Source organism: Pelodiscus sinensis, chromosome 4 (assembly GCF_049634645.1).
Source record: "Pelodiscus sinensis isolate JC-2024 chromosome 4, ASM4963464v1, whole genome shotgun sequence".
Taxonomy (NCBI): domain Eukaryota; kingdom Metazoa; phylum Chordata; order Testudines; family Trionychidae; genus Pelodiscus; species Pelodiscus sinensis.
The window spans coordinates 58,531,445-58,558,567 of NC_134714.1; the positions used below are offsets into that span (position 1 = coordinate 58,531,445).

At 42.4% G+C, this 27,123-nt stretch overlaps 1 protein-coding gene and 1 long non-coding RNA gene across 3 annotated transcripts in view; one reads left to right on the plus strand and one right to left on the minus strand.

Moving 5' to 3' along the window:
* Nucleotides 1-7,217, plus strand: part of LOC102455501 (neuroendocrine protein 7B2) — a 98,233-nt gene extending 91,016 nt beyond the window's left edge. The window contains exon 6 of one of the 2 annotated variants that reach the window (XM_025189462.2): nucleotides 6,892-7,217. In XM_025189462.2, the coding sequence (XP_025045247.2) occupies nucleotides 6,892-6,912 (21 nt within the window). In that variant the 3' untranslated portion in view covers nucleotides 6,913-7,217. Of the gene's footprint in view, nucleotides 1-83; nucleotides 627-6,891 lie in introns of those variants that run through there. The other variant, XM_006132692.4, reaches the window with a different exon arrangement.
* Nucleotides 7,218-16,709: 9,492 nt separating this feature from the next.
* LOC142829122 (uncharacterized) lies at nucleotides 16,710-26,928 on the minus strand. The gene is made up of 3 exons (XR_012903420.1): nucleotides 25,728-26,928; nucleotides 22,502-22,586; nucleotides 16,710-22,275 (listed from the first exon to the last, which is right to left on the minus strand). It is a non-coding gene; the product is annotated as an uncharacterized LOC142829122 (long non-coding RNA).
* Between the last annotated feature and the right edge of the window lie 195 nt (nucleotides 26,929-27,123).

Here is a 27,123-nt window from a genome sequence, read left to right on the forward strand (position 1 = left end):
ATACATCCAAGATTGCTAGTTATCCTTGGATATATTTTCTCATTCCTAATCAATATCTTTTAATGAAAAAAAATTATTTTCAGAGTGTGAATCCATATCTGCAAGGCCGGAGACTGGACAACGTTGTCGCAAAGAAGTCTGTTCCTCATTTTTCAGATGAAGACAAAGGCACTGAATAAGTACAGTAAAAATAAATGATGGAAACTCGTGCCGCTCTCCACTAGATCTTAATATTGCTTACACATATAATCAGCTATTAAAATCCTTGCAAATGGCAGCATATTTATTATTTATATAATTGTGGATGAAAAACAGCTGTATTTATAACATTGTTCTCCTGGATAATGAAAATATGATTCTGCTGTCTGCTATGGTAATAGGATCTTTTAGTTGTTTTTGTATTTGTCATGGAGCAAGTTTTAAAAATATTAGTCATTTTAATAGCTAATGTGAGTTAAATAGCATTAAAAAGCAGCTTATAAAGAGGAAGATGAAAATGGCCCAGTTTATTTTCCGTGTTTATTCTATTTTCCCATGTTTGACACATGAAAATTATAGTTTTATTATTTTGTTCACAGATACTGTGATTAAACAAACTAAAGTAATGATAAATATTGTTTTACCCAGATACTTTCAACTTTGGTCTATTTTAATAAATATTCAAGCAATCTACAGTGTTTACAGCATGACATTTTGCACAGTATTTGGAGGATAATCTGCCTTGGTTATTGCTCTGCTAACTAGAAAACTGTGGTTTGTATCTACTTACTGAAGTATTTTACCTGATCAGTTTTTATCATTTCACTATCTCATCCTTCTCAGATGCTCACACCTACCTTGGCTACTTGCTAGTATTTCTCTAATTTGCAGACTTTGAAATCCCATGTTGTTTTTTTTCCTGAGTGGCTACTGCATTTGTACATTTAAAAAGAGTCCAAATTCATATTCCTATGGAATGCCATGAATGAGGAAAATAACATTTGTGTATGATGATAAAGATCTCTGGTCATAGGCAGGTTATATTGTAAATGGGAGGCTCTCCATTTTATTAGGATATAAGGTGTCCTATCAGCCTAAATTCCAGGACATGAGCTCACTCCATTAAAACAGGACTGATCTTATAAAAATCAAGACAGGTACCAACCCTACCCTGCTCCATCAAAGCACTTTAATTATTCAGTATGACCGTTAGCCTTGTCACAATACTGTCAATGCAGTTCTCATCATGTCAGCTGATTCAACACCAGCACCTCTAAATATCCAAGCGGGGCTATAGTGCAGATGAGATTCCCAGATATAGGCTAATCAGCAGGCCTCACCCTGGGCCTTCAATTTTACCAGTTGTCGGGCAATGGTAAACCCCATATCAGGCTATGTAAATTACTTGCTTTATCTCAAGAGAAAAAAGAAAGGTGAAAAGGGACCGCCATCTGGTCCATGGCCATCTAATACTCTCATGCAAGAAGCAAGGGGGAAACTGTAGTCTCTGTATAAAGACCTATCCCAGCCAGTCTTGGTAGCCAACTACTGGTCTTGAAGTTGCAACTGCGTAGCTCACCTCAGAAGTCTTTGTCACGCTGGTGAACTTGAAAAGGATTCCTTCCTAAATCTACAGATTGATACACACCTTACAGTCAGATGGGCTGTGATGGGATCATCTGATCAAATTTTGTTACTTCTATTAGGTATGTGGCATTGCTTTCCAGGCAAAGAGGCCACGTTACACACTAGGGATGTTAAAATTAGATTAATTGAATTGTTGATGGAATTTCTATCAACTATTCAATTAGTCGATAAGGGCGCTTCTGCTTTGAAATGTAACAAGAGCCCACCCGACTGTTGCTACATTTCAAAGGCAGAAGTGCCACGCAGCATTCCGCCTTTGCAATGTACATTTCAAAGATTAAAACACCACATGAAGCCTGGGGCCAGCAGGGGACTCTGATAGAAGCAGCAAGGTGGGGGGAAGCAACTAGTCAACTAGTGTGTCAACTAGTCAATTAATCGCTTACATCCCTATTAATATATATTTTTCCTACATATCAAGTGGCCCAGAAATAATAACAAATGGATTAATGTTATATTTATAAATCTCAATCTGTGAGACAAGATACATTCCCTCCTAAAATGCTCAACCTAGATAAGACAGAATGCAAAAGTTAGAAGACTGACAGAAACTGAAATTCTACTTGGTAAAATTCAGATTCACTAGATTTTCAAAAACTGGACTGTGGTGATGCTGCATTTTCTATTTAGTAATTACAGCTGAACAAACATTTACTCACTGATTCTTGCCTTTTTCAAACTATTTGTAAGTAGGTTGCAAAACTTCAGAATTTTTTCTACCATCTGAATTCAACACAAGTTTTTCACACTCTTCTTTCTTATTGTGATGGGGCATCTGCCCTGCACTGGCCCTTTAAGTGTTAAAACCCAGACCTGGGAGAGAGGACTGGAGTTGTGGAGCCAGCAGCTGTGGCAGATATTAGCCAGTTAGGGCCCAGCTGTGAGCAGTATAAATAAAGGCTCCTGGAGGGGAGGGAGGACATAGACTCACTCTTGCTCCAGCTGTGTAGGGACCTAGCTGCCAGGGAAGTTGGAGGCTTTCTGGCTTAGGAGTAGGGCCAGGGGAAAGTAGGCAGAGCTGGGGAAGTCCTGGTTAGGAAGCTCCCAGGCTGCAGGGCCTGAAGCAATGCTTCAAGATACTAGGCTGCCAGGATAAGCAAAGGCAGTAGGTCCAACCCCCCCTTTCTATGATGAGTGGCCATTTCAGACTGCAGTTTGTCCCTGATGTAAGGGGCTAGTTACTGGCAGTAGGGTCTCTGAGGCAAGGTGGGGGTTGTGGGGTCTCTGAGGGGAAGAACCCCAATGTGTGGGGGCACTGCAGCAGGGCAGTACCCAGAGAAGAAGATGCCACAGTCTGGGAGGGACTGGGCCCTAACACACAGAGGTATAGGAAAAATAGGTAACAGCAGGTGAGACACCAGCCAAAAGGGGGCATTCCAGGGCTGATAATTCCCAGAGTGACCAGCAGGGGGCACCACAACAGTGAGTCTCACACCCTGTTACACTTACCAAGAATATATTAACAGAAGTTTTAAGTTGAAGGGAGTGTATGCTGCAAGGTGAGATTTGTAATTGGATATGGCAAGATGATACTGAACAATCGCAGATCCCCAAAACATCAGATGTTGACTGTACTCAAGATTTCACAGGATCAGCTGCATACTCCCTACTTATTGAGCATACTCAACCCTTTATCCTGTTTTCCTGCTTATTCTTCATTCAGACCTGAAGTACAAAGAAATTATCATAGGGTGGATCTAAAATAGAAATCCAGGGCTATATGTCATGTCATCAGTTTAAGAGAAGAACTTTCCATTGATTTCACTGGCCCAAAATATATCCATACACTTCTATCTATGTCCTGCTGCAGCCAGACAAAATTGTAGTGAGATGAGGTAGGTGAGATAATATCTTTTATTGGCCCTATATCCGTTGGTGAAAGAGGCAAGCTTTCAAGTTACACAGCTCTGGAAGAGAATTCTGTGAGGCTCAAAGGCTTGTCTCTCTCACCAGCAGAAGTTGGTCTAGTAGAAGATATCTCACCTGTGTTGTGTCTCAAACATTTGGGGACCAATGGCCACAACAACACTGACAGAATTTGAGTTGGTTGAGGCCTTTCCACACCATTAGGTCCCATAGAGCTAGAAGAGTGATTCTTCAGCTTCCCTCCCCTTGCCTTCTACACTGTTAGGGAAAATGGTTCTACAGGCTCTACAAGGTTTACCATCTAAAGGAAGCCCATTTAATTACTTGTCAGATTAAAGACTCAACCACTAAAGTGACTCAATTTTCAATCTTTTAATCCCTTTCCTGTGCTTTCCCACAATATTTGTACTTGGTAAATGCATATTTTATAAAGTGAAGGGTAGGATGAGGTTTGTTCAATAGCTTCAAAAAATCCTGATGTCTAGTTCCTTTAAGAGCTGTGGGTCTCAGTGATTTAATCCACGCTACTCAGTGATGTGATAATTAGGCACCACAAACCAACTACATTATTGCTGAGGTACTGCCTGATAATTGCTTACAACCTCAACAGGGCCTGAGAAGCTGAATGTCTCTCTTAGATCAGTATGGAGATGGGAAAACATATTCTAGAGTTTGGAGATTTTTGTCCTTTTTTTTATACACTTCAGCTGTGTCTAGACTGGCCAGTTTTTCCAGAAAATCAGCCACTTTTCCGGAAAAACTTGCCAGCTGCCTACACTGGCCGCTTGAATTTCTGCAAAATCACTGACTTCCTACTATAAGAAATCAGTGCTTCTTGTGGAAATACTATTCTGCTTCCGTTCAGGCAAAAGTCTTTTTGCGCAAAACTTTTGCGCAAAAGGGCCAGTGTAGACAGCTCAGATTTGTTTTCCGCAAAAAAGCCCCGATTGCGAAAATGGCAGTCGGGGCTTTTTTGTGAAAATGCACGTCTAGATTGGCCACGGACACTTTTCTGCCAAAAGTGCTTTTGCGGAAAAGCGTCCATACCAATCTAGATGCTCTGTTCCGAAAATGCTTTTAACGGAAAACTTTTCTGCTAAAAGCATTTCCGGAAAATCATGCCAATCTAGACGCAGCCTTCATGTTACCACAAATAACATGTAAATCTTTCTTTAAAACTATCTGATAAAATAACTTAAATTCATGGCAGGCTGCTGATTCCATTAAACCCCATTGATTGTACTTGAAATTAGGAACTCCGCCTCCCCCCCCCCAAAACTATTGAGAAACTGTAACCCATGACTTTGTATTCTTGGTAGTAGGATTACCAATTCTATCTTCAGCTTTGTGTATGGCCTGGCTTTCTGAAATGGGGTAGGCACGCCCTTTCACAATCGAAAGAGACCAAATTCCAAAAGGGATTGCAATTGTACATAAAACCCCCATCAATAGCTTTTCCTCAGACATGCTCTTATGGATTCAACCAGAAAAAATATCAAATATCTTTTTTCAGTTAATTGTGCACATTGCTCAAATAAAGTAATATATTTGTACAGAGTATCAATCAACAGTAGCTGAATTTCTGGTTTGTTTGGGGAAGTACATGAGTTTCTGAAAAAAATTGCATGATGGCATTTATGATATTTTAAAGATCAAGAACCGCTTTATGATGCTATAACTGTTTACTATTTTAGCTCTTTAGAATTAAAAATTTGACATTGTAAGGTATTTTACAAACTTCAAGGGTATTAATTATCTCTAAAGTATTTTAAGATATGGTTTGTATGAAAGAAGCTGTACAAAATAAAATGCATTGCAATGAAAGCGTTGGTAAAAATATCTAAGAACAAACTATAATACTTAAAGTTATTAAGTAGACAAAAGTATATGATTTATACACACAGAGTGCTTTGCATGTTAATATGTCAAATACAGTATATTAGTCATGTTAAGATTTTGCTAATTATTTAAAGATGATAATCTGCAAAGTAAGCTAAATAGTATAAGAATGGGTAACGAGTTAAGTGATTTGATTATTTTTATTGGCACATTTGTGTTTAGCTAAACAAAGTCCTTTTTGACAATCTTATTCAATGCCCGATAAGGGACCTTTAAACAAACTGTGCAGTAGCTTTGCCTAGTGAAAGAGGGGGAGGAAATCTAGTAGGTTTTTAAGTAGAGCTAATTAGAACATTTTTCTGAAATTAATGTTACATTGCAGTATTTTACATAGACCTATATTGCTCCTTACAAGTTACAACTCTGTTTTTTCCAAGAAGCTTTTCAGCTGAGGAATAGGAAGGAAGAAGGCAAGGAAGACCAATTACAGGTGGCTAGTTAAGGCACTGATGTTGAAGACCTAGGCTCAGATTTCTGCTCTGCATAATTTGAAGTCATCAAGGATGAAAATCTCTGCTTTGAATGTATGGGATATGAAGTTAGGCCTCACTAATACTAGTTATATACGCTGACCATCCATATCATTTTCACAAAACACATTTGAAAAGTTTTGTTCAAAGTGGACCAAAGCCAAATTTGAAATCTCAAAAGTTGGTGTGGAATGGCATTGTTGTTCTCTGGTCAGTTCTAGTTGTAAGATTTTGGACACGATTCTGATCTCCTTTACAAGGTGAAAAAGTGGTGTAATCCATTGATTTCAGTGGCATTACTGATTTATACTGTTGTAAGAGAGCAAAGATCACGTCTGGGTTTGTTGGCTCAACCAAAAAGCTTAGACTGATGTAAAGATCTGACATGCAGGCCTATTTACAATATGCTGTGTGGAAGCTGGGTAGATACAGAGGGCACAACTACTAAAGCCAAACATGGTATGCGAATGCTACAAGGCAAATACTGATCTATGTGAACTGGCTATAGCAGAGGATGTGTCTACGCTGCACCATAACTCAAAATAAGATACGCAATTTGAGCTATGCAAATAGCGTAACTTATTTCAGTGATATTTTGAAATAGCTTATTTCGTCATTTGTTGGTGTCTACAAAGCACCAAATTTCAAAATAAAGCGCTATTCCGAAACATCCCGTAGTCCTCGTAGAATGAGGTTTACAGGGACGTCAGAATAGCAAGCCCAAAATAGTGTTGCAGCGTAGACATACCCAGAGAGAGAGAGAGAGAGAAAGACCCAGGAATTTCATATTCGTAAAACTACTGTTTGCTGATACAGCACAGTCAGTAGTGTTCCCTCTAAGTTGAGGTCTTGGGTGGCCACTCAGGAAAACTTCCAATGTCACCTCGCTGATTAGTGCTCACTAGTGGTACACATCTGAACGTGCCTTGGTGCACATAAAATTATTCTTCACATGGATGGGAAACATTAGAGGGAACATTCATGACCAGGTTTTAAACTCCCTCTGAATCTACTCTCCTCTTTTGTGCAGGATGACACTGGTTGCCGGTGAACAGAGAACATGAAAGACCTCACCCCAGTGTCTTAAGCCAGTAGAGTTTGATAGTGCCTCTCTCTTCGAAATCAGGCACATATCCTGATCTATGCAAATTGAAAGAGAAGGCCAATCTCTGAAGAAATATTGAAATGCTATAAAAAAAAGAAACCCTTCACAAATACCCACTCGTGTGTGTGTATGTGTATGTGTGTACATTTAAACTTGAAACACACAACATCAAACAAAGTAATAGAAAAAGTGTTCTTCCTTTATTGATCTAGCAAAAACTGTGTTCAAGTTGTCATACTTCCTATATGTGAGCCAGCCACAAATCCTTACTGCAAATTAAGGGAAGCAGCCTTACTGTTTGCTGTTATTAAGTATTTATTTATCATTTTTAAATCTATCCAGATATTGCATTAATGATTTAGAATCTGTCTTTTTTTTTTAATTAAAGCACTGCTGTTCCCCTTTAAACATAAACATAAGGGTAGTTATGCACTGGAACAGGCTTCCAAAGAAGGTTTTGTCATTCCTGTCACTGGAGAACAAGTTAGATAAACACCTGTTAGAGATGGTTAAGTATTCTTTGTCCTGCCCAAGCACAAGGGGCTGGACTAGATGACATTTTGTGTTCCCTTCCCACCCTATGCTTCTCTGATAGGAAAAACCCTGTGAATCAAAAGGGACACATTTTTAGATAGTATACATGTTTAGCTCCACTGAAATCAATGACAGTAGCAGCAGCTCAATTCAGCTGAGGAGCTTCCCCAGAAAGGGAGACAGACCCGTAGGAAAAGTTTCTATTTCATTCAGTAGGAACCAATGGCTACTCCCTCCCCTTTCCCAGTTCTTTCCTTCCCACCTCCCATTTAGGCATGCACAAACTTCTAGTCCTCTAAATCCTGGTTGAACGAATGAACCTCCCATGATCAAAGATGGAATCTAGCCCATGCTGCTGCTGACAAGCTTCCCTGACATTCTAATCCATTGACAGTGAACTATTTAAAGGCCAACTTTAAAAGGAAAGCGCTTTGCAATAGAAGGGGGGGGGGTGGCTTTGCTACAGTCAAGACTCCCATGTATTATACTCCCAGGAATATAGCTGGCTAACATGGGGTTACAGCCCAAACACATGCACTCCAACACACTTGTTTCTCTGTGGGACAGTGAAAGAGTTAAGTAAATCATTTACCCGATATGTACAGTACCAGGTCTCTGACATTCATGCTTTCTGCCATTAATTGAAGAATGGGGTTGAATTCCAGTGCATCATCTTAATTCACCATGAGGAAGAAGTATGTAGTATCTGATTATGTTTGCTTTATTTATGATGCTAACTGCTTTCCAGTGACTATGTGATTCCTGACAATAGGAATATCTGTTAGCCATATGTTGAACACATGGCAGCATTACAAATCTTAAATTATTGTGAATGCCATGGCGGCAGCATTAGCAACTGGAGCTGAATGACCGTAGAAAACTTGCCTGGCTCTTTTTCATCCATTTTCTGTTTTCCTGGGTGGTGGGAGGGAAAGGGAGGAGTTTCTTGGGTGCAGACAGGGAGGTGGGAGTGAAAGCAGTTGGAAATGAATGGATTGGTTTGACAGATTAAGGAGATCTGAATCATCTTTTGCCTATTACAAAGATAATTATTATCCCTTAACTCATAGACTCAAACTCTTATCCCTGGCAATGACATAGGTGTCTTCTACATTTTATTGCAATATTTCCTCATCCAACTATCCCCTGTAAGAAAAAACGAGGGAGTCAGTGGCTTAATTTCATTGTAAAACAACTGAGGCACAGGAGAAAGCACAAAGAACAACAAGTAATGAGTGACTTGAATGGTGTTATAGAACCTCTCTCCATTCCTGACTGCTGTCCCTCATTTACAGACCATTCATTTACAGACCACTGAATCTTGAGTTTAAAATGTATAAATCTTGTCTTTTTTTAAGATTTTTGTCTTGAACTAAATGGTCAAATGACAGCTATTTGCAGTGATGTGGCCATGTTGGTTACAGGAGATGAGACAGCCAAGGTGGGTGTGGCTTTTGTTAGCCAAGTTTCTGTTGGTAAAAGAGACAACATGTTGAGCTCCTTCAGAGCAAAAGTCTCAGTACTGTGAATGCCTTCATTAGAGACTATATCTGATTTTTTTGTAGGACCAAGCCTGCCTAAGGAATAACCCAGTAGCCACTTCCCATATCAGATGGAGTTATCCCTTTGCGGGAAAGGGCCAAGATATGGAAGATAGTCTCTTGAATTTTGTACCAACTTGTGTGGGCTTTAAGCAAGACTTTCACAGTTAGTGATCATTTTACTCCAACTAAGAATACAGGATTTGGAACTTTGTTAATACATACCTTTTGGCATAAGAGTGTGCATTACAATGCAAATAGTTTTATCTTTCATAGTCCCTTTGTGGGTCAGGAAAAGAAGGCATCCCCACGAATGATGGTTCTACACCTGTAAGGGGGATTACTATAGTAGCTGTTTATTGTTTGGTTCAAGAAACTTCCAATAATACACAAGAGACTTTCCAGACATAAAAGGGTGTTGTCTTCAATGCAAAAGAGATGAAAAAAGATAGCTTATTCCCACTTCCCACATCACTGTCCCTGCCCCAAGGGATTTACCCTGACTAGGTTGAGGTAAAAACTATAGTGCCTTGTCTCCATTAGACTTTAACATCAAGATAGCTATCAGGATATTAAAGCATACCTTTTTGCAGTAAAGGCATAGCTAAAGAAAGCACAGCATTTAAGCCAAACAGCTTACTGTATGAAAGGGGTAAATTCCCGCAAAATGCAGGAAAATATACCATCCCATCTCCATTGATTACATACTGGAGCAGAAAGTAGCTATGATTTTTTTAATGAGTATGATAGATTTCACACCAGCTGACTCCAAAGGATTCTTCTCTCTTCTAACTTTGCTGTAGTATTTTTCTTAAAGGAGGAAATGTTTTTGGTTTTGTTTTGGCTTTTTTTCATTCAGATGTTCATTTCAAAACCATGTAAAGAAATAATACCTTCTGCACAAGAGTTCCTGGTCCTATCTGGTTTCAAAACAAAAAGCCCCTCTGCAGTCTCATCTGAAGTCAGTACTAGGCTGACTTCTTCACTTACATATTTTGATTACTAAGGCTTCTTAGGAAAAAAAAAAACATTTACACTCTTCAACTTTTACAAAGTGCTTCCAACCCCCCCAAATGTTTGATAAGTGATTCATTGTAAGCACCTACAAAAAGGTTCCTATGCTATATGCAGAAGCTCTCTTAGCATCAAGTGGACTTACACTTTTCCCAGTATTTTTAATGGCACATAATTGTATAATTTCATTTCACTGGACTAAGAATGAAAGCATTTGAAAGAGAATGAACAGGCAGCATGGCTGGTTGTGGAGAATGAAATGACAGCTCTTTTATTACTTGAAACAGCTCTGTAAAAGGGCCTGCATTTGGGGAATAAAGCACGAGTACTGGAAAAATGCTAATTACAATTCAAAACATTGAAATAAAGGAAAAGATCAAGTAGTAAACTTCCCATCACCCTTAGCTAAACTGGGACTAAAAGGGCAATTTTTGACAGGGAAACAGAAGAAGTAAACCAGAACAGTTGGAAATATAAAGACAAAAGAGTTGGCCGCAGACTTGTCTGTGCAGTTTCCCAGAAATGAAAACATTGTTGGCAGTTTTTTAAAGAGAAGATTTTTTTGTAACAATACCGATAAAAGATAGAGATTTTGTTATATTTTTATTATTTTTTGCTTTTAACTCTGTAAGCACTTATTTAGAATTACTGTTCTAAATCATAATATGCACAGTGAAGCTGACAGGTCCTTTCACAGGGGAAAAGAAGAGAATATCAAATAAATATGGGGTTTTCCAGTAAGATTCTTCAAACTTCAAACTAGATCCCAAAATGATTTAGGCATATGCTTAACTTTCTGTACTCTGAGTAGTCCTACTAATGTAAAGTCAAGTATCTGCATAACTCTTTGCAGAACTGGGAACTTAGACTTCCTATCCCCATTTAGCAAAACACTGAAGCACATGGTTAAATCCACCCCTATTCAGCAAACCTCCTATTGCTTTCAGTGGAAATTGGGCACCTACATACTTTTGAGGATCAGGATCAAAGTGGCAAAGCTGGGACTAGAATGCAGGATTTCTTGACTTTCCAATACCTGCTTTAACTGCTAAACCAAATGTACTGTGTTTAAAAAACAACCCACCTCGTTTATTTTTTGGTTGGCTGAGAAACTAAAGTATCCTGAATTATGTATCATTAAGAAACAACAGAGCTTTTTATTAGCAGTGCAGAAAGGGAAAACTACTGGAAATAGATCATTGCTGGAAATATATATGTGATATTTACAAATACATTAAACTGTGGATGTTGGCCAGACTGTTGCTGCCAGGTTGTGGGATGCAGAAGGGAGTGGGAAAGGAATTTTTCATTTCTGTAACATAACTGGAAACAGTATTTCACAGCTGTCATGTCACAATGTGAAATATGTAAGCAGAGACATACGACGAGCTACTTAGATGCCTCCTCTCATAATACCCAGTTATGACTTTGTAATCTAAAGGCTTCTTGCATATATGTGAACCCATAAGCACTGTAATCCGCATTACCTGAATCACCTCTTGTGTCAGAGTTCTATGGCTACCTCAAAAGCAAAGTATAGCAGCAAATGTATTGTCATGGCAGCCAAAAATAAGCAGGAACTTAGCACAGATAAAAGACAAACACATGCAAAGGGCAGAGGAGTTTTTATGTGGATTTTATAGTTTTCATTTTCTTGTTCACATCTGCCAGAGGGACAAAGTATGCAAGATGCATCACAAGAATTATGAACAGAATAGTAAAAATGTTAGGCTGGCAAATGGTATTTCCTCATTTGGCATGCAAGAATATAGTTGTCTCGCACTTAAAATTTAGCCTACTGTCACATCTGGATAGCCTGTATCCACACATATTTTACAACACGCAAGATAATTGAACTCGTTCCAGACATTATACCACAAGGATACATTTTTCAAAATGGGTACCTAAAGGTAAGCTCCTAAATCCACCTGTAGGCACCCAATTATGATCCTGTTCCTACTCCTGTTCACCTCAATGGTGCAGGATCAAGTCCTAAGTGTCTTGAATTTCAAAAGAGCTGAGAACCCAACAGCTTCCATTGACTGCTGAGGGAAGCTAGTATACTTAACTTTGTTGAATGCCAGACCACTTCTTTAAATGCCAAAAAATGGAGTTAGGAGCCTAATTGCTGGCATCCAATTTTGAAAATCTTGGCCAAAATGCTTTAGTTACTGCCATGGAACAGAATGAAAGTTTTGGAAAAAACAAATACCTTTTTGAATGGTTTTCAATTTATTTTCTTCTCTGAACCTTGGAGAAGACGTCATTTCCCCTCCCATGTGATATTGGTACACTTGCTAAAAGTAAAAATAGACAAAAATGCCTGGGCATTATTCTGACAATGCCAAAGAAACATATTTACTGTGTATTATTGATAATGACATCACTGTTTAGTCACATTAAAATACATAGTGAAACCATAATGAATGAGCAAAAAGCTATTCAATTCTTTTACTATTCAAAGGAAGGCAGTGAAAAAAATTAGGTCACAGTGCGAGACTTAAGACCAATGGGTAGGCAAAGACCCAAGCACCAAACAACCTGAATTGTGCTCACAGTACTGACATGAATTAGCTTTATAAGTTTGTGCAAGTCACTTAACTCCTCTGTGCTTCACATTTGTCACCAATAAAATAAAGATAAAGAGACATGCCGTCTTTTCTAAGGCACAATAGCTTTATGTATCTATAACATAATGTAAGTATTACAATGATGATGCCACCAGCTATTGTGTTGCAATTGGTAGAGTTGTAAAAAGAGGGGGTTCTGTGTATATGTTTGTGTGTACAAGACTACATTTTAGCTTTCTTAGTAGCTGACATATCCTCTTTCTCCCTGCAAGGCATCCTGGGTGAGAGGAGAGTGCATGAGATCAAGAAACAGATGCTTCCAACTTCGAAGCATAGCTCTGCCTTAATCTCTGAAGCATAGCTGTGCCTTAATCTCAGTGCTCTTGGCCATGTCACTTAATCTTGTTAAGTGAAATCCTGACCCCATTGAAGTCAATGGCAAAAGTCCAAGAGGGAGCCAATAGGGGCACGATTAAGGATGTTAAGTATAGTGTAATTCACTAATTGAATAGTCAATGCATTTTTGTATCCACTATTCAAAATAGTTGATAGAGCAGCGCTGCCCCTTTGAAATGGAGCTGTGGCATTTCAAAGGGGCAGCACTGCAAGGAGCCCAGGAGCAGCTGGGGACTCCCCAGCTGACCCCATGCTCCACGTGGCACTGCGGCGGCGTTTCAAAGGGGCAGCATCGCACAGCTGATCAGCTCCATGTGCCACTGCGCCCCTTTGACACACCACCATAGTATTTCAAAATGCCAGTGCCACACAGAGCCTGGGAACCATTAGGACTCCAGCTGACCCCGGGCTCCATGTGGCATCGCCCCTTTGAAATGTGGCCAAACCTTTTCAAAGGGGCAGTGCTGTACAGCTGATCCCGGGCTCCCTATGGCACTGCCCCTTTGAAATGCTGTGGTGGCATTTCAAAGGGGCAGCACCGCACGGAGCCCAGGGTCAGCTCCATGAGGCACTGCCACTTTGAAAACCACAGCAATGTTTCAAAGGGGCAGTGCCAGAGGGAGTCCTGGGATCAGCTGTGTGACACTACCCCTTTGAAACGCCGCTGTGGCATTTCAAAGCAGCAGTTCTGCATGGAGCCTGGGACCCTGGGCTCTGTGCAGCACTGCCTCTTTGAAATACCCCTTCTTCCCCCTCCCCCCCGTTTGCTGTCTCTATCTGATAGAAACAGTGGGGGTGGGGAGAGCGACTAGTTGACACATCTATCCAGTAAGCATTTGCTTATCAGGTAGTCGACTAGTCCTTAACTTCCTTAGTCAGAATTTCACCTTCTGTCTTTGTTCACAATCAACATGCCTCAGGTGGGGGAACCCATGGACAAAAGTGTTGTCAAAATATTTAAGGATTCCTACCACCTTGCATTTTTGTCAAAATGCCGAGATGTTATGACCATTGCTAGCTGTAGCATTTTATTAACCTATAATTTATAGGGCAGTTGAGAGGATGAATTAAAGTTTGTACAGCTTTTTTAAACCAAAAATAATGTGGGCTATCATAACTCAATTTCTATTTATTTTCTTAAAAGTAAAAAATTAATCTTACTAGACAAACATCATCCCTGATGTCAAGCCAGCATGATCATCAATATTGCAATGGGAAAGAATTTGGCCTTTATTCCCAAACTACAGCATTATAGTTACACCATCCTAAAGTTTATTTTATGTTAATGTAGTGGCCTTAGACGATAAATGATGTGTTTAGTATTGTGGTGCATTTGAACTTATTTTGTTAAAGCATCACATATATTGAGCTCCGTCCTCCAGCTTTTATTCAGACAAAAGTCCCTGGAGGAAATCCAGGACCCCTGGCAGTTAATGGTAAAAATTCTCCAGAAACAAGATTTTACTCCCTGAGTTCAGTGGGAATTCCTAGTTAGGAATAACAGTGTTGGGTCTTTGGTTTGTGTCAGCTGACTCAGAGTTAGGGGGCTCAATCTGCAGGGCTAAAAATTTCTCCAGACATTCAGGCTTCAGCCCAAGTCCAAATGTCTACATGGCAATTCAGCAGCCCTCAAGCCCAAGTCAGCTGACCTGGGCCAGCCACAGATATTTATGGAGTGTAGATATACCCTTATTCCACTGTAGACGTACTGTTAGCCAAATACCCCCAAACCTTCTCTCCCTCTCCTATCCAGAACTTTTATTACTGTGACAGCTACTGAAGGCAGGAAGAAGTGAAAATGCTGCTGCTTTTCTCCTTCCTCCCTATTTTTTTTCACCATCTTTACAACAGATGCATTTTGAGCCCATCAGAACTTTTCTAATGCTTCTCCCTTCCAGTAGGCATAACAGCCAGCTTTGTTAATCGCTTCCCCCTGCTTTATTTCTCACTCTTTCCAATGTAATCCCAAATAGCCTCTGCCCGTCGGATACATGTTAAAATAATCAAGTGTTAGACTTCAGCACTTAATGTCTCATTAACATCATATTTCAAGATAATGTATTTGAAGTGTTAATGGACTGTCAAGGTGTTTTTCATCCAGCCTTTTAATGTGTGTGAACTCTATTACTAAGAATATCACTGAGTTCTTATAGCAAAACTCCTTCTAATACATAGTCTTCACTTACCCTTAGAAAGTGTAGGAGCTCACAGTCTTATATGCTGCCAGACATCTAACATTTCCCATGTAATGAGGAAACCTTCCGACACTTCTGCAGACCCATCCAGCAAGGCTCTACATTGAAATGAGGCATACTAGAGCCTTCAAAATACAGATCCACCTTTTGTAGTAACACAATAACTGCTCTGCCACATTGCTCCAGTTACTCCCTCCACCATCTAACACAGCTACACCTAACACATGGAAGACAGTTAAATGCTGGAATTCAATTCTGTGGCCCACAACACAAATGAGGGCACATTCTTTTAGAACATCTCCATATCTACTTATTATGGCATCTTGCCCTCTTCCCCCACCTTACTGACACATTCCACATGACAATGGCCAGCGGCAGAGGGAAGAGCTAAGGGTGCACTCCAGAAGTGGCAAATACCTTAGCTCAGGCATATCAAACTTGAAGCCTACTGAGGGCCACACAAACAAAAACTGATAGCTTTCAGGGCCACCAAAGAAAATGTACTTCTATGGGAAAGTCATAATTATTTATCTTGGGTATGGCTACACTAGCCACCCTAATTTGCACTAGGGTGGCTAATTTAGTCATTCGAACTTGCAAACGAAGCCCGGGATTTACATATCCCTGGCATCATTTGCTTGTTCCTGGCCGCTGCCATTTTTAAATGCCCGGTAGCTCAAACTACCTGCCCGCGGCTACACGCAACATGGGCTAAGTAGTTCGAATTAACACTCTTAATTCAAGCTACCATTCCTCCTTCCTTTGAATGACTACATTAGCCACCCTAGTTCGAATTAGGGTGGCTAGTGTAGCCATACCCAATTATATTTTTGTTTTGAGTATATTTTATATAATAATTTTTCAGATCTTGTTTTAATATAATACAATAATTTGATGTGTAAAAGTGTTATTTGCTCATATAAAATATTTTTTAATTTAAATATATATTTAAGGTACTTTTTAATTTTTTATATGATACATAACTTGTTTTGTTGAAATAAAAACAAGTATAGACCGTGGTTAATCAAATAGAACAGGCTTCTGTGAAAATTTCAGATCCTTTGTAAGTTTGAGATGTTGCATAAACATATAATTATTTGTGCAATTGCAAAACATTGACATATTTATTGATATCAAATTAATATACATTTTGTGATTTTATTTGGGAATAAATAAATAAAAAACAAAATGTTAACAAAATATCCCCCTCTTCTCCTCCAGAACCAGGCACTTCCATACTCCTGTTCTAACCCAATCTCCCTCTGCTCCCCCAGAGTCCCCCCTCGCTCTAACCCAATGCCTCATCCCTCCCCCAGAGCCAGGCACACACCCCCAACACAATGCCTCTCCCCTTCCCCAGAGCCAGATACTCCCAGCCCCCCCAACCTAATGCCTCCTCCCTTCCCCAGAGATAGGCATCCCCAATCTAATGCCTTCCCCCCATCCCCAGACCAAGGCACTCCCAGACCCCCCCCCCCAACCTAATGCCTGGGTTCTAGAGCCACCGCCGCACATTTCTTCAGGCACTGGGGTGGCATGGGCAGAGCGGCCAGCTGTGAGAAGGTGCTTGATGCCTGTGCAGAGCCAGCCAGCCAGCCATGAGCACATGTTGGAGTGCCCAGTGCAGAGCGGCCTGGCTGGCTGTGAGCAGTCACTATGATGCCGTGTGCAGAGCGTCTGGTCGACCGGCTGTGATCTGTACTTGGCCACATGCTCCGAGTGGCTAGTGGGCCACACTTTAATATTTATAAAAATGTAGGGGCGGGCTGCAAAAAATTTCGATGCCTGCGATTAGCTCTTCATTTCCTTGTTTTCGGAGGTTTAAGTGCAACCACTGTATGTTCTGAAAGGACAGGATGTACTAATGGACAAACTTAGCTCTGTGGTAACAATGTTTTTGAGCAGCTACATATTCACCTTTAAAACAAACAAATGCAGTGGTTTATAAATTAAGTTTTCATATATGTCATTGACAGACAGAACACAACCCTAGCAGCTGCCATACAGAAACCACTAGTTACTTTGTAGCAATTGTTGGATTTTATTTTATTACTTTAGTTTTTTCCTCTTTTAAATTAGTGCCAGAGTCACAGCCCTGCAAATTGAAGTCCTCTTTCTGGTGAACAGAACACGCAGCGCACATAGTACAGCAGCTCAAACTGACCTCCATCACCCTCATTCTGTTTACCTCACTCCTGACCTAGAGGGACTGTGTCTAGGGGTGAGAAGCGTAGTTTGGTTTCTATGTGTATTAGGCCAGAAGCTCAGCTGGTATAAATCAGTGTAGTCCATTGAAGTCACCACAACTACTCCAATGTATTGCAGCAGAGGATCTGGCCCTCATCCACCTCTGGTTTTTCTGCATAGGATTTTAATAAAGGCACCAATTGTCTTGGCACCAATAAGAAACTGAGTAGTGCTCAAAGTTAGCTGTAGCTGAGAGGGGCTGAGATCAAGCACAAGTTTTCCTGCTGGAGTTAGGTGCAGCACTTCTAAAATTAAAACATTTTTACCCTTTTGCTAAACCAACAGTACAAACATACACCCTGATGAATGGAAGAGGAGAGGAGAGAAATACAATTTTAAAGAGGCTTAGAGAGTAGCTAAATGAAGAGCTCAATCATATCTGCATTACAGTGCTCATTCTTACTACCTCATTTTTGCCCCACTTCTGTATTCTATCAGAGAGAGGAAGCAAGCAGGGGAGCAGGAGCCGGTGCTGGGCGGGGGGCAGCTTAAAAGCCTGTTCCCACCCCAGGACCATCTCCACAGGGGAGGCAGAGGTATAGCAGGGATGGGGCACAACCAGGAATCAGCTGATTCCCAGCTTGTGCCCAGTCCCCCTTCTGAGCTCGTGCTTTTTAAATGTATTAAAAGCTGCCAGAATCAGCCCTCCCACACCTGGACCTTCTACCCTCCCTCTCATCTTTCCCTGTGGGATGGGAAAGTTGCACTCTCACACACTCCTGGCAAATGGGGGATATCAAGCATAGAGGTGCTATGTGAGCTCCTGCCCTGCTGCCATGCCCAGACCTCTTTTCCCCTCCCAGCTGTCTGCTCCTGCAGGAAGGGAAAATTGCTCTCTCCAGCAAAGGGTGTGTGTGTGTGTGTGTGTGTGTGTGTGTGTGTGTGTGTGTGTGTGTGTGTGTGTGTGTGTGTGTGTGTGTGTGTGTGTGTGTGTGTGTGTGTGTGTGTGTGTGTGTGTGTGTTCGCGTGCGCGCGTACGCGCTGAACATACAGGCGTCACATGAGCCCTGCTCTGCCACCATTCCTGGACTCTCTCACTCCTGTAGGCTCATGTCCTGGCCTGTCCCTTACGCTCCCTGCCACAAATAGAGTCCAGCAGCTCCCCTAAGATCTTTGAGTTGTACCTGCTGCATAGTGGCTATTTAAAAAGCATAATTGTGGTCTTATACATAGCACATCTCTATCGTCTTTAGACAAACGTTCCTTTTATTCTAACAGATTTAGGTATATGCTCTACAATGTATCTTCTGAAAAGTCTGCCCTTCACTTTTCATTAAAGCAGGTAAAGTAGTGACCCTGCTGCACACTCCCCAAGCTGACACAATCCATGGGCAAAAATGAAATAGGGATGAAATGTTCAAGGAGTCAATGCAATTCACTCATTTGTCTAGGGAGTGCTTACGTGAATGGAGGCGTGCACTGCTAGAGGAGCTATATGTGGAGCGTGAGGACAGGAGGGCATGCAGGAAACTGGAAATGAGGAATCAGGAGAGAGTGCAGATGTGATGGACCGCATGGTAAGTTTTCCAGAATGCGTACATACACAGGCACCTTTCCATCCCGTGTAGCCCAACATTCCCTCCTCACCAAGGTCCATAGCCTCCTCTCCCAGGGGCAATGGACCATGGAGGCGGAGGGTGAGGGGAAGTCAAGGGCAGCCTCACACTCAAGGGATGCATCACAAAGCAAAAGACTGGCCTTGCAATTGTGATCATCATCCCAACGCTTCTGCCCTGGACTCCTTTTCTGTCCCTGCTGTGTTCCCTGAATAAAAATGCATGATCTCTGAACAACAGTCCTTTTATAGCTTGTGTTGAAGGGGAGAGGGGATTTACAGGCAAGCACACTGAATGCAGGGGCACCTTGTTGAAAGCAACATGCATGACTCGCAAAACTGGCCATTCATAAAACTGTCTTTTAAAGCCTGATTTGCACTGCCCCTCACTGTGCTGTCCATATTGCCCTGGTGTTTGGCTGCTCAAAATCCCTGGCTAGGTGCTGTGCCTTGCTGCCCTCCCCCTACCCCCAGATAACTTTCCCCATTGTTCTCATAGTTATTATGGAGCACACAGCAGGCTGCCACCACAATGAGAATGTTGCATTCACTGAGGTTTAACCTAGTCAGTAGAATGCAGAACCTTCTGTTTAAATGCCCAAAAGCACATTCTACCACCATTCTGCACTTGTGCAGCCTGCAATTGAACTGCTCCTCATTGCAGTCCAGGCTTCCAGTGTATGGTTTCATGAGCCATGGAAGCAAGGGGTAGGCTGGGGCACCAAGGATCACTATTGATACTTCAATGTCTCTAATGATACTTATCCAGTCTGAGAAAGAAGTTCCAGCTTGCAGCTTACCGAAGAGGCCAGGGTTCCTAAAGATGTGCATGTCATGCACCTTTCCCACCCATCTCATGTGGATGTCAGTGAAACGGCCCTTGTGATCCACCAATCCCTGCAGCACCACTGAGAAGTTCCCCTTGCCATTTATGCACTCCTTGGATGTGGTCAAGTGCCAAAGTAGAGATGTGCATTCTATCTATCACCCCACCACAGTCTCCACTATGTCTGCCACATTTTCCAGAGCCACTACCCCCTGTGGCAGAAAGGTATTCATTGCCTGGGCTACTTGGATCACAACAGCTCCCCACTGTTGATGTCCCCACTCCAAATTGATTCCCAACTGATTGGTGGCTGTTGTAAGCTTCCACAGGGCAATTGCCACATGCTTCTCATTCTAGTATTCGTGGACTTCAGGGTTGGGGAAAGCCATTTGCAAACTTCCATGAAAGCGGCCTTGTGCATACGAAAGTTGTGCAGCAACTGCCAATCATTTCATAACCGCATCACAATACGGTCCCACCAGTCTGTGTTTGTCTGATGGCATCAGAACTAGAATTCCACTGTGTCGAGAGGAGTGAATGCTGGTGGCGTTTACTAGTTGCTCAACTCAAGTGCTTCACAGAAGAGTATGTTCATGGCCTTCTCAGATTTGTCCGCGTTCTGACAGATCCTGGATATGCTCCGGATATACTCCAGCACAAGGCTCATCATGGTTAATATCATTATCATAATGCTTTGATGTTCAAAGGGATCCATGATTGTTTCCATGCTTATGCTGCTATGGTATCTGCACGGATAACCCAAGGTGAAAAGGATGCAAAAAGACTATTTGCCATTGCTGTCAAGCAGGGCTTGGGGAGGAGGAAATGAGTGTATTGAGAGAATTGATGCTGTACCCAGAATCACCCGCTTCACAGTTTTGGTCTCAGCATGCACTGGAAGCATAACCCAGACTGCAAAGGGATATAGGCACTGTAGAATAGCTACCTATAGTGCATCACTCTCAAAGTCGAGAACAGCCGCCCTACTGGGGCCATGCTACTTGGTCTACTTCATCAAATTTCTGTACACAGTGGGGACATGCACCTTTTACTTTACAAAATCAGATGCTAAAAAAATGTTCTTAATAAATTCAACCTACTCTCTCTGTGTTGACATGGCCTAAACTATCACCAAGTCACCACTTAATCTTCTCTTATGTTAAATAGATTGAGTGCCTTGAGTCTATCACTATTAGGCAAGTTTTCTAATTCTTCAATCATTCTTCTGGCTCTTTGCTGAACTCCCACCAATTTATCATAATTTTTTTGGAACTGTGGGCTCCAGAACTGGATACAGTATTTCAGCAGCTGTTGCACTAATATCAAAGAGATGAAATAATCACTCTAGTTCGATTCAAGATTCCTCTTTTTATGCATCCCGGGATCTCATTAGCTTTTTTGGCACTCGGAGCATGTATTCATCTGATTAGCTGCCATTATCCCCAAAATCTTTTTCAGAACCATGATTTCCCAGGATACAGTCCCCTATCCTGTATGGATGGCCTACATCAGTGGTGGGCAACCTGCAGCCCATGGGCCACATGCGGCCCACTGGGACTCCACCTGTGGTCTGTGGACCTTCCCCACCCATTTCTACGGGAGCATAGAGCCCTGCATATCCTATGCCATGCCCCCTCTCTCCCAGCACTTTTGGAGCACACAAATTGCCTGCTCCATGCTCTGTCCCCAGCTGATTCATGGTGTTCCAGCTCTGGGAGGGAAAGGAAGGAGTGGGGTTGGATTCCAACTGCAACTCCACTGTCTGCACCCTCCTATTGCACTGGGAAGTGTGGGGTGACCAATGTCCTATTTTTGGTTGCCTATGCTGTCCTATATGCTTTTTCCCTAGACACAGACATGTATCTTTAGCCATTTTAAAATGCATATTGTTTGTGTGTTCCCAGTCATGTAGATTGCTCAGAATCACAGACCCGTCTTCATTATTCACCAATCGTTATGTCATCTGGAAAATGTAACACTGATCATTTTATTAACAAGCAAGACATTGAGGTGGTGTGGAAGACTATGAAGGGCGGAGTATAACACCAGCTAGTATGGCCCCATCTGTCCCTCTAACTGGATGCTTGCATGCAGGAGGGCATTGTGAAGAGATGATTTCCCTGTAATAGATGCCCTCAAGCACCTCTTGGGATGGTGCCATCCAGAAGTGTGCGCTATGATCTAGCCATATGGGCTCCATCCCAAGGATCAGAGAAAGCCACCAGCAGCCTCCACTGACCGCCTACCAAGGCTAGTAGTTAGAGGTCAGAAGAAGGAGAGTCAGCAATCTGCAGAAGCCTTGCAAGCAGCTGCAGTGCCAGCATCAGCCATGGAAGGAGGCAGTAGTTACAGGCAGTAGTGAAGGAGAAGAATCTAAAAGCTTCCTTAGGCACTAGTGGTGTCAGCTGATGGGTGGCATTTCACCTGTGAACTGGAAGACACATCAATTATTGTTGCATAGGCGAAGTGGGACATTTTGCAAGCTTCTCCTCAAAGCTTCTGGCCAGAGGCCTGGCACCGAGACAATTCATTAATTGAGACAGAGACAATGTTAGAAATATAAACATAATTACTTCATGTCACAATTTTTCATGACAAGAAAAACAATTGAATGTAAAGTCTGTTAAACCACTAATAGATATGGTCTGTATCCTTACCTCTCTCTCTCTCGCTTTTCATTAAGGAAAGGACCCTGGCTATTTTTAAACCCACACACAAAGCCACACAGTATGGGGTTTTTTTCTGTTCAAAAGAGAAAAGGAAAAGCTGTAAAATGCTCTAAAAATGTCCAGGCCTGTTTATCTCTGCTAGCTCTCCTCTAAAAGGCTCAACTTTCCCAATAATAATTTAGCTATGAACTTAGGTGGCCAATGTGTGCTAGCAAATTTTCTCTATCCCTCTGGCATCTCTATTTAGTATGTGGGATGCTTTCTAATTAGTTAGCTGCAGTTGTACTTTTCATATGCACTTTCACAGATGTTGGCATACTGAATAGATACATCAGTATCTGAAACTGCAGGACCTCCCTCCAAATATTACATTTGTTTTATTGATAAATGCACGCCACACTGTACAGTTAATGGTGTAAAAAATGCCTTAACTGTTGGGTTTTGCAAGATATTCGTGTGTTTGAGCATGCTACTTGGACACTGGTGCTTATGATATAATCAAGTGTTTGAATCTGCCAAAATTGTACATGCTGGGTATCTGCCTCAGGGGAAATGCTTTGTACAATTTCATCCAAAACAGTTCAGCCCTCTTGAAGAGCAAAACTAAGGAAAAAAATCCACAGTGTTTTACCAATATTAATAAATACTAGTAAGCTTTTCTTTGAACACCTTGAACATCCTGATAGTTTAAAGCAAGACTTGAATTTGGCGGTGGCAGCATTTGTGTTAGGGGCATGCCTTCTGCTATCCCCCAAAATCTCTCCAGATCTCGCAAAGTTAAAAAAAATGCAAGTCACACATGATCAATATAGCCTCTTCAATATTAGCCTTTAAAATCTCCAGAGTCCATTGTCACTGAGCATGCTCAAATCTCTGATAGCTCTTAATGCCAGTGGGGCCAGCAGCCACCATGGACCCAGAGGCAATATGTGAGAGGCTGGCTTCATGTCCTGGAAGGGAAGGAACTTCAGGTAGAAGAGGCAGGGCCAAGGGCAGTCAGTCCTTAGCACCGCCCAGAGCATGGCTCTGGGCCCACCCCCACAACCCTCAGAGCCCCACAGAGCAGCAGAGCAGTGCTTCCACTGCAATTCAAAGGGGCCTGGGGCTCTAGCTGCCACTGTAGCTGCAGTAGCAGTGGTGGCTGGGAGTGCAAAGCCCCTTTGAAATGCTGGGCCCCTGTGCAAGTGCCCCCTTTTGTCCCCCCTACTTCAGCAAGTTTTGTACAATTTCTTACCAGCCTGCATGTGCCATCCCCAATGAGCAATTGAGGATGCTCCATTCCCTCCTAGCTCTTACGTGCGATCGGACTGCACATGTGCCATCCCCACAGAGTGACTGAGAATACTCTAGCCTCTCACAGCTCCTAGTGCTGACCAGACTGGGTATGTGTTATGTCCACAGATCAACTAAGCATGTATGCTCCAGCCTAGCACTGCAAAGCAAAGCAGGATTTTCCTTGTAATGGTCGCTATGAGCTAGTCCAGTCTGGCGTGGGTCTAGTCACTGGAACTGCGAGAAGGGAGCCTGTCTCACCTCTGCTCTCTGTGACTCACCTACTGTCACAGAGGCAGCTTAGAGGAAGAAACCACCTTATTCAAATGAAGAGAGGATAAAAGCTGGACCAGGAGAGAGAGAAAAGGAGTAAATTGGGAGCAGATGGCTGGTTCTATAAAAAATTAGACCTGGCAGGAAGATTGGAAGGAAAGAGATGGGAGGTGAGGCTGGGACTGGAAGCTGGTTGGAGGGAAGGTAGGTTAGAACTCTTTGGGCAGGGAAACTGGGAGCGGGGCGTGAGGAGTGGCTGGAACTGTTTGGCAAGGAGACTGGGGCTGGGAGCCAGTAAAGGAAACAGGGTGGAACACGGAACATTGAAATCAGACATGTAATTGGGGAAGGGCAGGAGCCATGGACTGGCTGGATAAGGAAACTGGAACTAGGAATCAGTGTGAGGAGAGCAGAGGTGTCAGGGGAGACAGATCTGACAAGGAGCTGCGGTACAGGATGGAGACTGGCTGAGTAAAGAGACTGGGACACACAAAGCCATGGTGTTGGGAGGCTTGGACAAGGAACCAGGGTGAGGGATGGCAGAGGAATGATGTCTGCACTGGTTGGACAAGGAAATCAAGAGTGAGGCGCAGGGAGAGATTAGGAACATGTATGGGGGGAAGGGTAGATTGATACTAAGTTTTGGACAATGAACCTGTGAGAGGAAACTAGAACTGGCATGGCAAGGAAACTGGGAGTGTGATCAGAAGCCTGAGGATTGGGGAATGGAACTAGGTAGATAGAGATTGGGTCTAGGACAAGGAACAGAGGGGAGAGGAAGAGGCAGGAATGGAAAATTGGCAAGGGTGCAGAGTACAAAAGGGATCAAGCTTGGGGTTAACAGGCAGAAGAGTCCATAGAGCACACTCCTCTCCAGAGCTTGGAATCGAGCCCAACACTCATCACTCCTCTGCTGTCAGCAAATAGCTGTGAACCCAAACTGCCCACTCCCCCTAGCACTGGCTTACAGAGAGGATAACAACCTACTATTGCTATCAGTTACTTGATTAGCTCAAGGGGCAGTGCTCTGGGCAGTAGATCTGAGTGAACCCACACTGCTGATGAACCAAGTGGGTGACAACACGATAGAATCACTTGGGGGGTGGGTGGGGAGGATTCAAATTGCTTTTTAAAAAATAGGAAATTACACACAAACTCTCTCTCTCTCTCTCTCTCTCTCTCTCTCTCTCTCTCTCTCTAAGAACATTATTAAGGCTGCAGAATCATGCACCCAGAAGTTAGGAAATCCTGGAATTCAAATTTCCAATGAAATCTTACATCAGCCCCCTTGTGTGCAGGCATTGAGCTACCTTATTTAATCACATGGTCATATACTGTTTCACCTCCGCCCTCTCCCTTCCCCTTGCCTCATTCAGGGCAAAGCATGGAGCTGCAGTAGGGATAAATCAAGTTGTGTCTATGGGACCTTACCTCATATTGTTACAGAAGGTGAACGGTGGCTAGTAGTGAATGAAGGCAGGGAACAATGGAGTTGGCTCGTGGTTAAGTTATAGCTGCCCCGGAAAACTGAGTTTCTATCCCTCTACAACAACAACCACCCTTAATTCTGACATTTCCTAAATGAATACAATTATTTTAAGAGCGGGAGCGGGAGCGTGTAAAAATGCAGCGAGAGAGAAGCGTCCACTATTGTGGGACTGATCCATACCCCACTGAAGGCACAAGACGTCGGTCCGTGGACTTCGGAGCATGCCTCTTGAGCTCGTGTCAATGAGTTTATAGTTACTCTCGAGTCCCAGTGAAAAGAGTTCGTGAGCAAAGAGTTGGAGGTTATAGTTCTGGCCCCGTTAAGCCCGTTCTCTGGGAGCAGTGATTGAGCCAAATACCTATCCCTTTAATTAGTGGATCAGAAGGTATTTGGATGATTACTCCTGTTCCCAATGTTCTCTGTTGTGGTAGAATCCTCGGTATAAAATGTCCAGGGAAGAAAAGAAACAAGTAGTGAAAACCCGCGCTTAGCTATCCCGATTACCTAGGTACCCTAGGAAGGCTACAGATATTTGCCGATTTTGACTTAATAAACAGTCCCCAGTCCCTCTCTGTCTCACCGTTTTAACCATACACACATTTTTCGTTGTGTGGATCGAAAAGGCGAGTCTGGCTATATATTTAGCCCCAACTATATCTTCAGTGAGAACAAACATGAGGCTGATAGACTTATGCTGAAAAGCTTCGGTCAAGTTGCTCGGAAGCCGAGTGGGGCTCTTTTAACGTGTGGATTTTTTTTTTAAAAAAAGCGTGTACAAAGAGCTTGTTCCCTAACTCATTAGATAAAACTCCCGTCGATTTTTGCCTGTAATGTCAGGGCTAAATTTAGGCACTTGGCGTTTACTTTGAACCGTCAGTAAGTACAATATTATTGGAGAGAGACAGGGATTTTGTCTATCTTTTGATTATTTACAAAATAACCCTTCTCTTGGGACTTCGGCATGACCAGAGAATACACTGTTTTGACTTTTACATGCAACGTTTTGCTCACGGCAAATGTTCCCTCCCCGAAATGTGGTTGTAAAAGGGAATGTTTGGGCTCTCCGCGCTAGTTTTATTAACACTTAGTTTCATTATAACCTAGAGATGCTGGGCACTTTCTTTCTTTGTTCCCGAGCAAAACTGCGGGAACAAACTTCTGCCGCTGAAAGCTACCTCGATATTCAGAGACACCCATCCGCACCCCGGACAGTGGAAAGATAAGGCGGTGTCACGTCTCCAGGAATAAAATCATTCACTGATAAAGCTCTATTAGCTTGGATACTGCATCGCGATTCGCATGCTTTAATCGCCCCCCTTACCAGTCCTTTTACCAAAGCTATATATCTCCGGGCATATTTGCTGCGGACAAACCTCAGAAATGTCACGTTATTGCAACGCTGAGACCCTCTCTCTCCCCTCCTACCCAGGTTAGAGACTACCAGCTTTAGCTGACAGACCGCTGGCACTCTCTGCATGTGCGAACGGAGAAGAGGTGGTGTGGGCAAACCGCTTCTCAGGCAGGTACTGCCGGATGAATGGAAGAGGGGGGATTTAATATTTAACTCTTCTTACAT